At 44.4% G+C, this 16,503-nt stretch overlaps 1 protein-coding gene across 1 annotated transcript in view; it reads right to left on the bottom strand.

Annotated features, from left to right (window-relative positions):
• The window catches only part of LOC138786853 (oocyte zinc finger protein XlCOF7.1-like), a 28,232-nt gene extending 14,699 nt beyond the window's left edge, over positions 1-13,533 (bottom strand). Inside the window, exon 1 of the mRNA XM_069963924.1 lies at positions 12,210-13,533. Within this exon, the coding sequence (XP_069820025.1) occupies positions 12,210-13,454 (1,245 nt within the window). The 5' untranslated portion in view covers positions 13,455-13,533. The remainder of the gene's footprint in view (positions 1-12,209) is intronic.
• Between the last annotated feature and the right edge of the window lie 2,970 nt (positions 13,534-16,503).

Here is a 16,503-nt window from a genome sequence, read left to right as displayed (position 1 = left end):
ATCCAGGAGAGAGCTAGGCTAGTGACACCAAGGGATGAGAGGATTTGTAAGAGGAGAAAATGGTCAACTGTGTCGAAGGCAGAAGATAGGTCAAGGAGAAGGAGCACAGAGTAGTGGTGCGAGGTTTTGGCAGTCAGCAGGTCATTAGCCACTTTGGTGAGGGCAGTTTCTGTGGAGTGGTGGGAGCGGAAACCGGATTGCAGGGAGTCAAAAAACGAGTTGGATGAAAAATGTGAGGAAAGTTCATGGTAGACATGTTGTTCCAGGAGTTTTGAGGCAAAGGGGAGAAGCGAGATGGCTTTTTGAGGATGGGTGTGATGGTTGCATGTTTATATGGAGATGGGAAGATGCCAGAAGTTAGTGATAGATTGAAGAGATGGGTAAGTGCTGGGACAAGTGCTGAGGAGAGGTTGGGGATAAGGTGGGATGGAATAGGGTCAAGTGCGCAGGTGGTGAGGTGCGATGTGGAGAGTAGTTTGGAGAGATGTTCTTCTGTGATGGTGGAGAGGTGAGTTAGTGGGGACAGGCAGTAGACAGGCATTAGGGGGGGCTGAGGGGACTGTGAGTTGAAGCTTCCTCTGATGTCATCGATTTTCTGCTTGAAGAATGTGGCGAAGTCCTCAGCAGAGATGAGAGATGTGGGGGGTGGCAGTGGGGGGCGGAGAAGAGAGTTGAAGGTGTTAAACAGTTGCCTAGGGTTATGAGATAAGGAAGATATGACGGAAGAAAAGTAGTCCTGTTTAGCAGAGGTGAGGGCAGATTTGAACTCAAGGAGTGCTCTCCTGTATGTTTGGAAGTGTTCCTCAGAGTCAGTCTTCTTCCAGCGCCGTTCAGCAGCTCTGGACACTCGCCTTAGTTGTTTGGTTAGGTCGGTGTGCCAGGGCTGTCTGTTCGTGCTTCGTGTTTTCTTTTTCGTGAGAGGGGCAACGAGTCGAGGGCTGAGGTTATTGTGGAATTGTAGAAGGTTGCGGCTGTGTCAGTGTCGTTCAGAGAGTGTATGGTGGAGAGAGGCAGAAGGGAGTCAGAGAGTGTTTGAGTGTTGAGGTTTCTGCGAGGGTGTACAACTATTACAAGCCCGGATTGTGGGTTAACTGTGTTTAAAGTGACTGTACCACCAGGCCCAGGCTGAAGCACTGGAGACAGCTGACCCACTCTTAGTGGGAGGAAACCCCAGCCCTTCCATGACCTGACTCCATTAGAATCAATGGAACCCTATCATAGAGGGGCTAGGGTTTCCTCCCACTAAGGGTGGGTCGGCCCGCCTCCAGTGCTTCAGCCTGGGCCTGGTGGTACAGTCACTTTAAACGGATTATCCAATGTGATCCCTCCATACTGCCCCCCTCCCCCATAGCACAGCTGGATGCCCCCTCACCCCTGAACACTGTAAATCTCCTACCTGTCTGGCAGCCAGTGGGCAGATCCCAGGAAGCGGCGGCGGCAGCAGCAGAGCACACTAGCAGGAGGAGGAGGAGGGGGAGGGGCAGGAAGGATTTCCACAAGTACCTTGTGTCTGGCCCCTCCTCCTCCTCTCCAGTGATTAGTGCTCAGGAGGCAAGGGGTCGGAGCAGTCCAGCAGCAGCTAATAAGTCAGGAAGCTACCTGCAGAGCAGAGCTGTACAGGAGCTGTGTGCTTTCAGGACCTGCCATGATGTCACAGTCATGTGATCAGTCACATGGAGGAGGAGTCACAAGATCAGGGGCTGCTGCTCAGTGTATGCAGGACTCTGCTGTGCTGGATGAGCTGAAGTGATGTGTATGCAGCAGAGCTGTCTGTGTGTGATGTGTGTGGAGCAGAGCTGTGTATGTGTGTGTTATATATGCCTGCAGCAGAGCCCTGTGTGTAATGTACATGTAGCTGAGCTGTATGTGTGTAATGTACATGTAGCTGAGCTGTATATGTGTGTAATGTACATGTGGCTGAGCTGTATATGTGTGTAATGTACATGTGGCTGAGCTGTATGTGTGTAATGTACATGTAGCTGAGCTGTATGTGTGTAATGTACATGTAGCTGAGCTGTATGTGTGTAATGTACATGTAGCTGAGCTGTATATATGTGTAATGTACATGTAGCTGAGCTGTATATATGTGTAATGTACATGTAGCTGAGCTGTATGTGTGTAATGTACATGTAGCTGAGCTGTATGTGTGTAATGTACATGTAGCTGAGCTGTATGTGTGTAATGTACATGTAGCTGAGCTGTATGTGTGTAATGTACATGTAGCTGAGCTGTATGTGTGTAATGTACATGTAGCTGAGCTGTATGTGTGTAATGTACATGTAGCTGAGCTGTATGTGTGTAATGTACATGTAGCTGAGCTGTATGTGTGTAATGTACATGTAGCTGAGCTGTATGTGTGTAATGTACATGTAGCTGAGCTGTATGTGTGTAATGTACATGTAGCTGAGCTGTATGTGTGTAATGTACATGTAGCTGAGCTGTATGTGTGTAATGTACATGTAGCTGAGCTGTATGTGTGTAATGTACATGTAGCTGAGCTGTATGTGTGTAATGTACATGTAGCTGAGCTGTATGTGTGTAATGTACATGTAGCTGAGCTGTATGTGTGTAATGTACATGTAGCTGAGCTGTATGTGTGTAATGTACATGTAGCTGAGCTGTATATGTGTAATGTACATGTAGCTGAGCTGTATATGTGTGTAATGTACATGTAGCTGAGCTGTATATGTGTAATGTACATGTAGCTGAGCTGTATATGTGTAATGTACATGTAGCTGAGCTGTATGTGTGTAATGTACATGTAGCTGAGCTGTATATGTGTGTAATGTACATGTAGCTGAGCTGTATATGTGTAATGTACATGTAGCTGAGCTGTATATGTGTAATGTACATGTAGCTGAGCTGTATATATATATGTAGCAGTCTGGAGTGAGGGGATATCGGGGAGGATGGATGTTATGATGAATAAATGAAGATCTATCCTATCACAGGCCGAGTGGTAATATCTCTCTCCCTCTTCCTGAGGTAAATACGGCCACAGAGGTTATAGAGGGGACTGTACCTAGGTGTGTGGTGATGCTGGTACTTGTTGTTCTTCCTGGGGCTTCTCTATTACTGCTGCCTGAGGTGATAATGGATCTCCATTAGTTGTGGTGCTGACTCCATTGAATCTCCTCACAGGCTGTTTCTCCTACCACAGCTGTGCTCCACTAACCAGGGAATTCCTGTCACAAATGCCTCTTAAGGGGAGCTCAGTAGAATAGCTCCGCCCTCTTTCTGGGCCTTTCTCCTAGCTAGTGTAGTACACTAAGGAGGCAGCTGGTGTTGCTATGGGAACTCCCTGCTCTGGTCTGTGTGAATAATAAAGATGTCCCATCTCCAGCATGGCTCCTCTCTGTAATATAATAAAGGATAATCAATATATTAATAAATCTATGTCAGTATAATACAGGATCCATACACTGCTCAACCCCAGGGATATAAACCGTCCTGTACACTATGGGAGAGATTTATCAACCTGGAGTAAAGTGGAACTGGCTCAGTTGCTCCTAGCAACCAATCAGATTCCACCCTTCATTTTTCCAAGGAATCTGTAAGGAATGAAGAGTGGAATCTAATTGGTTGCTAGAGGCATCTGGACCAATTCTACTTTACTCCAGGTTGATAAATCTCCCCCTATATATACACAGTAGAGCTGTATATGTGTAACGTACATGTATCTGAGCTGTATGTGTGTAATGTACATGTAGCTGAGCTGTATGTGTGTAATGTACATGTAGCTGAGCTGTATATGTGTAATGTACATGTAGCTGAGCTGTATATGTGTAATGTACATGTAGCTGAGCTGTATATGTGTACACAGTAGAGCTGTATATGTGTAATGTACATGTAGCTGAGCTGTATATGTGTAATGTACATGTAGCTGAGCTGTATATGTGTAATGTACATGTAGCTGAGCTGTATGTGTGTAATTTACATGTAGCTGTTATTTTAAAACAACGGCTGTTATATTGAAATAATGGCCGTTATTTATTGTTATATGGCGGCCATCCACTCAATTACAACATTATGTGAACAGATCCTTTCTGTGTTTTTAATCCACTCCTGGTTTCGGTTGCAATATGAGGTACACAATACTGACTGAAATATACGTAGTGTGAACCCAGCCTAGAGCTGTATATGTGTAATGTACATGTAGCTGAGCTGTATATGTGTGATGTATGTGTAGCTGAGCTGTATGTGTGTAATGTACATGTAGCTGAGCTGTATATGTACACAGTAGAGCTATGTTCACACTATGAATGAGAGCGGCCGTTCCGTGACTCCGGCCAGGTCACGAAATGGCCGGTCTCTGGCCGGATCATCTTAAGTACCGGCCGCATCAGAGCTTCCCATAGCCCACAGTGAAGCAAGCGTCTGGAGCCGCTCGCTTCACTGTGTGAACTGATAGGTCTTTCTGCGGCCGGAATTCACTGCATTCCGGCCGCAGAAAACTGACCTGTCAGTTCTATGTGGCGCCGCATAGATCCTGACCGGAGCGTATACGATGTGTGTACGCTCCGGCCGGGATCCCATTGAAAGTAAGAACGGCGAGAACTACGGCCGTAGTTTTATGTAGTGTGAACATAGCCTAGAGCTGTATATGTGTAATGTACATGTAGCTGAGCTGTATGTGTACACAGTAGGGCTATGTTCACACTACGTGAACAACCGGCCATTCCGTGATCTTTCCGGCCGCGGAGCTCTGATGCGGGCGCATCAGCACGCGCCCGCATCAGAGCTTCCCATAGCGCACAGTGAAGTGAGCGGCCGGAGCCGCTCGCTTCACTTTGTGAACTGACAGGTCTTTCTGCGGCCGTAATTCACTGAACTCTCTCCCGCCTCCTGAGGTAAATGGACTGCACCTAGGTGTTTGGTGATGATGGTACTTGTAGTTCCTCCTGGGGCTTCTCTATTACTGCTGCCTGAGGTGATATTAATACAGGGGCGTAGCTAGGATTCACAGGGCCCCATAGCTAAAAAATTTTAAGGGGCCCCCCTTGCCTACGCACAACACAAAGCAATATATGCTTTATTGCCGGTGCACTGATAATTGATGACCTCTGTAAGGAGCTCTGCACATTTTCCTTTCCTACTTGATTGCCAGCTGGAGAACAGAGGTCAGAGGTTATCAGTGCAGCGAAGCAGAGATCTCTGTCTTCTGCTTGTTAACCTTTTTTTGTGTTGCAGCATGTAAGTAAACATTGGGTCAATTACACACTGCAGTACATAAGGGGTTAAGCAGAAGGACACATGCTCTTACCTTCTCCCCTGGGCCCCCCTCCTGCACGGCCCCATAGCAACTGCCTACCCTGCCTCTATGGTAGCTACGCCACTGTATTAATATTATTATTTATCTATAAAGCGCCCTTAATTCTATACAAGTGATAGCGGATAACAAACAGGAACATTACAAGATCAAAAACACATTACATGAAGGCAAATGGCAGATTGGTACACATGGGAAGAGGAGCCTGCCCGCAAGGGCTTACAATCTATAGGATACTGGGAGAGAAACAGGAGGTAAAGTGCAGCCAATCAAGTGTGATGCAGAATTGTTATAGGTTGTAGCCTAGTTTGAAGAGATGGGGTTTTAGGTTACTTTGAAGGACAGACAGGTGGGTGAGAGCCGGATGTGTCGGAGTAGTGAGATCCAGAGCATGGGGGAGGCTTGGTCTAAGGGTCCATTTACACAGAAAGATTATCTGCCAACGATTTGAAGCCAAAGCCAGAAACAGACTATAAACTGAGATCAGGTCATAATGAAAGCCTGAGAATTCTCCTCTTTTTAAAGCCATTCCTGGCTTTGGCTTCAAATCTTTGGGAGATAATCTTTCTGTGTAAATGGACCCTTAGACCAAGCCTCCCCCATGCTCTGGAACTCACTACTCCGACACATCCAGCTCTCACCCACCTGTCTTGGATGCGGTTGTGTGAGGTACGAACAAGGGAGGAGCACAAAAAGAGGTCACTGGAAGATCGAAGCAGTGTTGGACTCGAGTGCCTTGGGCCCACCAGGGGAAATCATTCTTGGGGCCCACCCTTCAGCCACCATACTGTTTATACAGGGAGATATGGGGCAGTGTAGGGTTGCAAACCATTGCTAATCAGCAGGGCATGAGATGTGCGGCCGACAGCAATGATTTTTACAGCCGCACAAAAGATCAAATCAGCCGACTATCGGGCATTTGCTTGTTTGTCAGCTGATCTCTGGCACTTTCACATGGGCCGATCATTGGCTGAATAGGTTTCCTAGGTGCACTTGTTACCGATAATTGGCCGGTGTAATCGGGCTATAAGACAATTTTCTTTGCATGATAACACTGTATACTTATATACATAGGTCATACAGCTACCAATAACACCAGTATATAAAGAGCAAATATCCTCACACACATATTACCGCCATACGTTTACTGACCAAATCCTGTATACTGTGACCAATATTACGAGTATACAAGGGGGAAATATTACTGCCACACCACAACCACTACCATCACCACCATATTGTTACTGACCAAAAGTATACTAAATCCAATAAAACACAGTACCAGATAACAAGTAACAAATAATTCCACCACATACAGTAATGGCCAAAAGTTTTGAGAATGTTACAAATATTTACTTTTACAAAGTCTACTGCTTTAGTTTTTAAAATGGCAATTTGCATAAAATCCAGAATGTTATAAAGAGTGATCAGCTTAACAGCAATTACTTGCAATGTCAATATTTGCCTAGAAAATGAACTTTATCCCCCAAAACACATTTCAACATCATTACAGCCCTACCTTAAAAGAACCAGCTAACATAGTTTCAGTATTTGCTCCATTAACACAGGTGTGGGTGTTGATGAGGACAGGGCTGGAGATCAATCTTTCATGATTAAGTAAGAATGACACCACTGGACACTTTAAAAGGAGGCTGGTGCTTGGCATCATTGTTTCTCTTCTGATAACCATGGTTATCTCTAAAGAAACACGTGCAGTCATCATTGCACTGCACAAAAATGGCCTAATAGGGAAAAGTATCGCAGCTAGAAAGATTGCACCTCAGTCAACAATCTATTGCATCATCAAGAACTTTAAGGAGAGAGGTTCCATTGTTGCCAAAAAGTCTCCAGGGCGCCCAAGAAAGACCAGCAAGCGCCAGGACCGTCTCTTAAAAGTGTTTCAGCTGCCGGATCGGGCTACCAGCAGTGCAGAGCTTGCTCAGGAATGGCAGCAAGCAGGTGTGAGTGCATCTGCACGCACTGTGAGGTGGAGACTCTTGGAGCAAGGCCCGGTCTCAAGGAGGCCAGCAAAGAAGCCACTTCTCTCCAGAAAAAACATCAAGGACAGACTGATATTCTGCAAAAGGTACAGGGAGTGGACTGCTGAGGACTGGAGTAAAGTCATTTTCTCTGATGAATCCCCTTTTTTCTGGAATTCTGGAAAACAGCTTATTCGGAGAAAACGAGGTGAGCGCTACCACCAGTCTTGTGTCATGCCAACTGTAAAGTATCCTGAAACCATTCATGTGTGGGGTTGCTTCTCAGCCAATGGAATCGTCTCTCTCACAGTCTTGCCTAAAAACACAGCCATGAATAAAGAATGGTGCCAGAATGTCCTCCAAGAGCAACTTCTCCCAACAGTCCAAGAGCAGTTTGGCGATCAACAATGCCTTTTTTAGCATGATGGAGCACCTTGCCATAAAGCAAAGGTGATAACTAAATGGCTCAGGGAACAAAACAGAGATTTTGGGTCCATGGCCTGGAAACTCCCCAGATCTTAATCCCATTGAGAACTTGTGGTCAATCATCGAGAGACGGGTGGACAAACAAAAACCAACAAATTCTGACAAAATGCAAGCACTGATTGTGCAAGAATGGACGGCTATCAGTCAGGATTTGGTCTAGAAGTTGATTGAGAGCATGCCAGGGAGAATTGCAGAGGTCCTGAAGAAGAAGGGTCAACACTGCAAATATTGACTTGCTGCATTAACTCATTTTAACTGTCAATATAAGCCCCCCCTATTATCCCCCTTATAGATGGTCTCCCTAACAATGCCCCTTATACATGCCCCCCATTATCCCCTTAAAAATGGTCCTCCTATATATTCCCCCTAATACATGCCCCGTTATCCCCCTTATAGATGCCCCAATATTATCCCCCTTATAAATGGCCCTTATACATACCCCCATTATCCTCTTAATAAATGGCCCCCTTATATATACCCCTCTGTTATCTCCTTATACATGCCCCCCAGTTATCCCCCTTATAGATGGCCCCCTTATACATACCCCCGTTATCCCCCTTGTTCCCCCGTCGCCACTCTCTTCTCTTTAGGGAGCATCTCTAACATGCGCTCCCTGTGCCAGAAGTCCCGGCGATGCACATTGAGTTTCCTGATGGTCATAGAGCAATTTTAAAGAACATTTATTTCTTTAAAGAGAACCAATCATGGGCGGAAATTAAATTTTTTTTTTTTCGATAATTAGATTAAAATTGTTATTTTATTAATATTTGTAATTTGAATTAATTACTTTTAGGGCCGCGTTTTCGCAATATACCTATTTTCTTTTCGTGTCTCGCGCCGGCTCTTTTGAAAAGAGCCGGCGCGCGACAGGAAGCTCCCGGCATGCCGAGCGGCAGGAAGGGCTCCCATGAGCCTTTGCCACCGCTCTGTAAGTACACAGTGATCCCGCGCTATACAGCGCGAGATCGCTGTGTATGAATATCCTAACTGGGCCTATTAGTCTATTCCTGAAGATACAGACTGCCTGTGCAGTCTGTATCTTATTCTTTTACCTATAGCTGTATAGCGGAGCGGAGCAGTAAGGCCGGGGGCGGCCATCTTGATGACGTCAGTGGTGCGTTCCAGCGCTGGAACGCAAGGGACGTAATCAAGATGGCGCCCGGCTTTACTACACCGCTACAGAGGAGTGGGTAAAGTATAAGATACAGACTGCACAGGCAGTCTGTATCTTCAGAAATAAACTTCATGAAGATACAGACTGCCTTTGCAGTCTGTATCTTATACTTTACCCACTCCTCTGTAGCGGTGCAGTAAAGCCGGACGCCATCTTGATTACGTCCCTTGCGTTCCAGCGTTGGAACGCACCACTGTGACGTCATCAAGATGGCCGCCCCCGGCCTCCCCAAATAATAATAATTTTTTCTGGTTTCGCAGTGTACTTTATGCAAAAATTAAGGCTGTAATTATAAAGTACAATAAGCGGCGCAAAAAAATAAGAGGCCCATGTTGGTCTCTAGATGAAAAAATACAAGCGCTATGGCTTTATAAGCACAATGAGGAAAAAATTAAAGTGCAAAATGGAAATTGGCCCGGTCCTTAAGGGGTTAAAGACATTACAGTAAAGTTGGATCAGCCTGGAGGGCGTTTTTCCACTGTAATCCAGGCCGCCATTGGGTAATACATGGGATTTCCAGTCATAATGTTTGTGGGATTTTGTTGTCAGCACATTCAGCTTTGTACAGAACAAAGTATCACTGAGAAGATTTCATTCACTCAGATCGAGGAGGGGTTATCTGAGGGTAGGGCTGGGCAATATGGCCAAAAAATAAAATCTCTATATTTATTTTTAGAAATTTAGATTTAGATTTTCGATTTAAATCTTGATTTTTTTTTTTTATTTTAATTTTGCTAAATAAACAGAAAATTTTATTGCAATGTCAGATACTATTTTAATGACGTTTGAGACAACAACTGTATTGCTTCCCAGTGTAACAGTGCTCATCTGTGACTGGTGGTGACTGAGGGAGAGCTGGGGATGACAGAGGGGGACTGGGGCAGCTGGGGTGACTGGAGATGACTGAGGGAGAGCTGGGGATGATAGAGGGGGACTGAGGCAGCTGGGGTGACTGACGGGACTGGAGATGACTGAGGGGGACTGGGGCAGCTGAAGATGACTGAGGGGGACTGGGGCAGCTTAAGATGACTGAGGGGGACTGGGGCAGCTGGAGATGACTGGGGGGACTGGAGATGACTTGGGCAGTAGTGCACATAGCCCTTCCTCCTCTCACCCCGGCACACAGCGTCCCGCTCCCCTGTCAGCTACAGTCAGGGCTCCCTGGTCTCTGGAAGGGGCAGCAGGGACTGCAGAATAGGGTGATTCCTGGAGCTGTACAGCGGGATCCGACCCCGCTGTACAGCTCTAGGACCTGCAGCAACACTATCACCCTGCAGTCCCTGCTGTCTCCTCCAGAGGCCGGGGAGCTCTGAGTGTGGCTGACAGGGAAACACTGTGCTGGAGGCCACCCACTCCGCATCACTCCAGACTACCTGCCCTGCACCTCGCCTCCAGCACTCGCCAGCCCCATACTGCCTGCCTGCCCGACTGTCTCACACCACCCACACCTCCCCTCTCCGGACTGCCGACCCACCCTGCACCTCACCGTAGCGCTCGCCAGCCCCATACCGCCCCTCTCCAGACTGTCCGCCCGCTCGTGTATCACCCCGCCCGATTTCATAAAGAATCTAATCGATTCTAACATTGTGGGCAAATTAATCAAATTAATTTGATTAATCGCCCAGCCCTATCTGAGGGTTCCCTTTATGTTTTTTGAGCAGTGTATGTTGATAGAATTATTTTTCTTTTTTATCCAGGCTTTAGGATTGTTCCCTTATGTTTGTAGTCACTGTTTGGATATGATGAATGGAATAAAGGTCCAGCAGGTAGTATGACACCATCTCCTGCACACAACACTTCTCACTTCTATCCTCTTTCTTCTCCAGCTGCTCCTCTCTATTACTTCCATCCTCTGTGTCTTATAGTGTCCTAAATGTGTTAATTGTGGCCCATTAAAGCCTATATATGCCTATGCTTATATATATTTTTTTATATTCATTGCTTATATATTTTTGTGTGTGCATAATATATTTGTTTATTAATTGTTATCATCTCTTAAAAATCACTAGATATAAGCAATGTTAGAGTAATGGTGCGTTTTATATCTGACAGATTTTTGAAGCCAAAGCCATGAACAGACTATAAACAGAGAACAGGTCATAAAGGAAAGATTGGGATTTCTCCTCTTTTCAAATCCATTCCTGGCTTTGGCTTCCAAAATCTGTCAGATAAATCTGTCTGTGTAAACGCACCCTAAGTTGTAACCACCTAGATCGTTAGATAAAACTAATTGTATCATCACTATTATATTATGGTTTGTTCATATGCGTTCCAAGCTGGAACGCATACATTAGTCTGTGCCGCCCTCTGCATTTATTCTTGGTATACGTTCCATGGTGGAAAGCATGCGTAGGCAGTGGTACGGGGCGCTGTGTCGGTGACATGCATATGTGGGTGATGCAGTGTGACACCACATCCTGTGTGGTGGTCGGCAGCCCGGAAGAGAGGAAGCACGGAATATGGAGTTCATGTATATATAATGGTGATCTTTGCATACTTTATATAGGCTTGATAAAGGTGAATGCTATCACCGAAACGCGTTGCTTGGAATTTTAATGCACAGTCCCATCGGTGCACGAGTTTATTATACGCTAACCTGGAGGGGGACATTGATATATGGGTATGTCTGTCCCCCAAGTGGAGTAAGTAACCTGTGAAATTATTGTTTGGATCACCTATATCCTCCACTATTTGTTCTGAGCGCGATCCTGTGTTTTGCTTATTAACTTTCCTGTGAGTTCCCAACGTCTATATTTTGGATCGGATTGGGTGGATGGATACACTTGCTCTCCTTTTGGATATTACTGGTGTGAAGAACCAATAGTTGTGTGCAATCGTGGCTCTAAGGAGAAGTGGGGGTTTAAGCAACCACCCACTATCACCCAGTGAGTAATTATCTCTTGGATATTTTTATATTTTTTGGATGAGCGCTGTTCCTTGATCCTGTTAATTATATATACCTATGAAGGACACTGGGGAGGGGCATGGGCACGGCCATCTTATGGACAGAATCACCACAGAGCAGGACGGCACAGCCTGGAGGAGGGGAGCCTGATTATAGCTCTATGGGGTACACAGGGAGCTGCTGTCAGTAAGTGCAGTGAGTACAGTTACTAATACTATACACAGAACTATTTTACTATAAATTGTGAATTTTCCTCCATAATCATTTAGAATTCTTTATATTCATTTACCTCATTCCGAACGTGAAAATGGCTTCTCGTCTGAAAGAGTTTTGTGATGGTCAACAAGAATTCATTGATGAGCCAAACACTTCCCACTTTCAGAACATGAAAATGGCCTTTCTCGCGTGACTTTTTCGATGCGTAACAAGGTCTGCTTTCTGATAAAAACATTTCTCACATTCCGAACATGAAAATGGCTTCTCCCCTGTGTGAGTTCTCTGATGCCTAGCAAGAGCTACTTTCTGATTAAAACATTTCCCACATTCTGAACATGAAAATGGCTTCACCCCTGTGTGAATTCTCTGATGCTTATTAAGATCTGATTTCCGAGCAAAATATTTGCCACATTCTGAACATGAAAATGGTTTCTCTCCAGTGTGAATTCTCAGATGCTCAACAAGAATTGATTTCTGATTAAAACATTTCCGACATTCCGAACATGAAAATGGCTTCTCCCCTGTGTGAGCTCTCTGATGTTTAACAAGATTTGCTTTAAGAGTAAAACATTTCCCACATTCTGAACATGAAAATGGTTTCTCCCCTCTGTGAGTTATCTGATGCTTAACAAGGTTTGATTTCTGATTAAAACATTTTCCACATTCTGAACATGAAAATGGCTTCTCCCCTGTGTGAGTTCTCTGATGTTTAACAAGATTTGATTTAAGAGTAAAACATTTGCCACATTCTGAACATGAAAATGGTTTCTCCCCTTTGTGAGTTCTCTGATGCTTAACAAGATCTGATTTCTGATTAAAACATTTCCCACATTCTGAACATGAAAATGGCTTCTCCCCTGTGTGAGTTCTCTGATGTTTGACAAGATTTGAGTTATGATTAAAACATTTCCCACATTCTGAACATGAAAATGGTTTCTCCCCTGTGTGAGTTATCTGATGCTTAACAAGATTTGATTTATGTTTAAAACATTTCCCACATTCTGAACATGAAAATGGCTTCTCCCCTGTGTGAGTTCTCCTATGCTTAACAAGATCTGATTTTTGATTAAAACATTTCCCACATTCTGAACATGAAACTGCCTTCTGCCCTGTAAAATATTTTTCACGTTGTAAATATGAAAACGGAGGCTTTCCTGTATTTGCTCTTTGATGTTCATGGTCTTCTCTGTAAATGTCAGCTTGCTGTGATGGAGCAGAAGATGGGACTTGTATAACAGGATGAGATGAGAGATCTTTGCTGTGAGGGGCTGAGGGTGTATCTGGGATAGTGGACGGCTCCTCATATGTATCTTGTGTGATATGATCCTCTGAGGAGATCTGATGTCCCCCTGAGCTCCTGGTAGAATCATCTGCAAAGGAGAAAACACCATTTCTCTTATTTCCCAGTAATAGAAGCTTAAACATATTGCAGACATGGAAAGTTACTCTTTTTTATGTAACATAATAAGAATGATCAGATCTGTTCCCATCCACAGGAAGTGTCAGGGAGAAGAATCTAGAAGCTGGAGGCCGGGGAGATGACGTCCTTAGTAGTTAACCCTTTAAGGACCATGCTAACTTTCGTTTTTGCGTTTTCGTTTTTTCCTCCATGTGTTTAAAAGGCCATAGCACTTGCATTTTACACCTACAGTCCCACATGAGCCCTTATTTTTTGCGTCACTAATTGTACTTCGCAATGACAGGCTGAATTTTTCCATAAAATATGCTGCGAAACCAGAAAAAAATTATATGCGCAGTGAAATTGAAAAAAAAAACGCAATTATTTTTCTTTGGGGGGGGGGCTTCATTTTTACGCCGTGTGTCCTATGGAAAAACTTAGGTGTTATATATGTTTCTCAAGTCATTATGATTAAAACGACATGTAACATGTATAACTTTTATTGTATCTGATGGCCTGTAAAAAATTAAAACCATTGTTAACAAATATACGTTCCTTAAAATCGCTCCATTCCCAGGCTTATAGCGCTTTTATCCTTTGGTCTATGGGGCTGTGTCAGGTGCCATTTTTTGCGCCATGATGCGTTCTTTCTATAGGTACCTTGATTGCGCATATACGACCTTTTGATCGCTTTATATTACATTTTTTCTGGACCAAAAATGCGCAATTTTGCACTTTGGGATTTTTTGGCGCTGACGCCGTTTACCGTGCGAGATCAGGAATGTGATTAATTAATAGTTGGGGCGATTACGCGCGCGGTGATAAAAAACCTGTTTATTTATTTATTTTTATTTGTAAAATGGGAAAAGGGGGGTGATTCAGACTTTTATTAGTGGAGGGGATTTTTTATTAAAAACACTTTTTTTTAACTTTCCCTTACAGTAATATGAAGCCCCCTGGGGGACTTCTATATACACAGAACTGATCTCCCATTGAGATCAATCCTGTGTATATAATAGAGCAATGATCCATCAGATCGGTGCTCTATTATAATGGTCTGCTGCAGACCATCTGAATAGATTGCCGAGTCGGGATCAGCGTCATTCAGACGCTGAGCCCCGGCCGGCTCATTAGAACAGATCTCCCCTCCGCGATCGCATCGCGGGGGGGGGGGGGGGGGGGAGATCCCCCACTGGAGACCAGGGAGAGGGGGCACAGCTGCTATTCAAATGCAGCTGTCAGTTTTGACAGCGGCATTTGAATAGTCAATTAGCCGGCCGCGGCGATCGGCCGCGCCGGCTAATACACGCGGTCCCTGCACTTAGCAACCGGGGACCGCGCGTTGCAGAGAAGGCTCACGCCGGGAGCCCTCTCTGTTTACTCTTAACGGCTGCATGACGGGTATACCCGTCATGCTTCGTTAAGAGGTTAAAATTAAAACAAAAAAAACTCTTCTCAAATTGAAAAAACAAAAAATATAATTATTATTATTTGTATAGCGTCAGTTATTTTTGTTTGTTTTACACACACAATACAGAGGTTTGATTTACACATTATAGAATTAATTAATTAAAATATATAAATACAGATACAAAGGGAATGAGAAATGTGCTGGCGAGAGCTTACAGACTGGGAGGACTGGGGGGGGGGGGGGGTGAACACAAGACGCAACAAGCGCTTTATTTGCCGATAGTCCAGCCATTATACATAAAGTCAGAAAGTGTCTATAAGTGTTGGGTGAGCCAGTCACCGGCCAATGTCCGAGTACAGGGAATACATACATGGAACAAGAGGAGATATAGGGTAGAAGGCGAGGGGATAGCAGAGGGAAGACGAGATTAGGGAATGTTATAACACTGTAGAGATGAGACTTCAGGACGTGCTTGACACTGTGAGTGTTGGAAATGAGTCTGAGGTCTTTGGGTAATGAATTCCAGAGAACTGGTGCAGCACGAGAGAAGTCCTGGAGGCCGGAGTGAGAGGTTCTGATTATGGAAGATGTTAGGGTAAGATCATTAGTAGAACATAGACCACGGGTAGGATGGGAGGTGGAGATGAGGGAGGAGATGTATGGAGGGGCAGAGTTGTGGAGAGCTCTATGGGTGAGAGGGACTGGCACATGGGTGAGACGTCAGTTGGAGAGGAAGATGAGTCTGGCTGCTGCGTTTAGGATAGACTGGAGAGCAGATAGTTTAGAGAATGGAGGTCACTTTAGACAAACCAGGGAGGAAGAAGAAATAAAGACACCAACTGGAGCTTCAGGGACCTGCAAACAGCGGGAAATTCAAACATTGACGGACTCAGGAAGGATGGTAAGTGTAAAAACTATGTTTGTGATTGTTTTTGTTCCTTTTTATCAGCGTCGGAGTTGTCCCTTAAGTCGGTTAATTGTTAATCTGGAGTTGCCATCAGTTTATGTATAATCCACCACACTCCCGGGTTGGGGGGAACACGGGGAAGGGGGCCATTTACTTACATAACACACATTACAAAGTTGTATAACTTTGTAATGTGTGTTATTTTGTGAATAAATGTTTAGCGCCATATATAGGGGTCATATACTCGGACATTAAAAAACTCTACTGTCAGGCAGTACCTAGCCATGTCTGTAAGCGTTGGGACTTTGTGTTTGGTCTCTTTTTTCGAATAGAGAAAAGAACAAATATCATGGAACATGGAGCACAGCTCGGCCGCATGTAACTATATAATAATAACTATATACATAATAAAAAAGTGAGTATATTATATAACTGCTTGTGATCACAACCTGTCGATTTCTTTAAAAAAAATTTCATGTGCCGGCCTGCACTGCTGGAGTGAGGAGCAGATTACTGTTGTACGATTTATACTGTGTTACTGTAACTTGGTTGTTGTTTTAACAATCATATATCTGGGATTTGTACCACTGATGCTATATGCCATGTTACCATTACTGGGAGATGTTTTCTGTATTGTATGCTTTATTATTTCTGACTACTTGTCAATAAGAAAAATCACAACAGGTACGCTGTAAGCATGAGATTGATAGTGATATATTGTCCGCTGGGACTGTGCTGTATATTAGAATTTAGGCTG

Source organism: Dendropsophus ebraccatus, chromosome 3 (assembly GCF_027789765.1).
Source record: "Dendropsophus ebraccatus isolate aDenEbr1 chromosome 3, aDenEbr1.pat, whole genome shotgun sequence".
In the NCBI taxonomy this organism is placed as follows: Eukaryota; Metazoa; Chordata; class Amphibia; order Anura; family Hylidae; genus Dendropsophus; species Dendropsophus ebraccatus.
The sequence above is the reverse complement of the archived record's forward strand: the minus strand, read 5'-3'. Positions and strand labels throughout refer to the sequence as shown.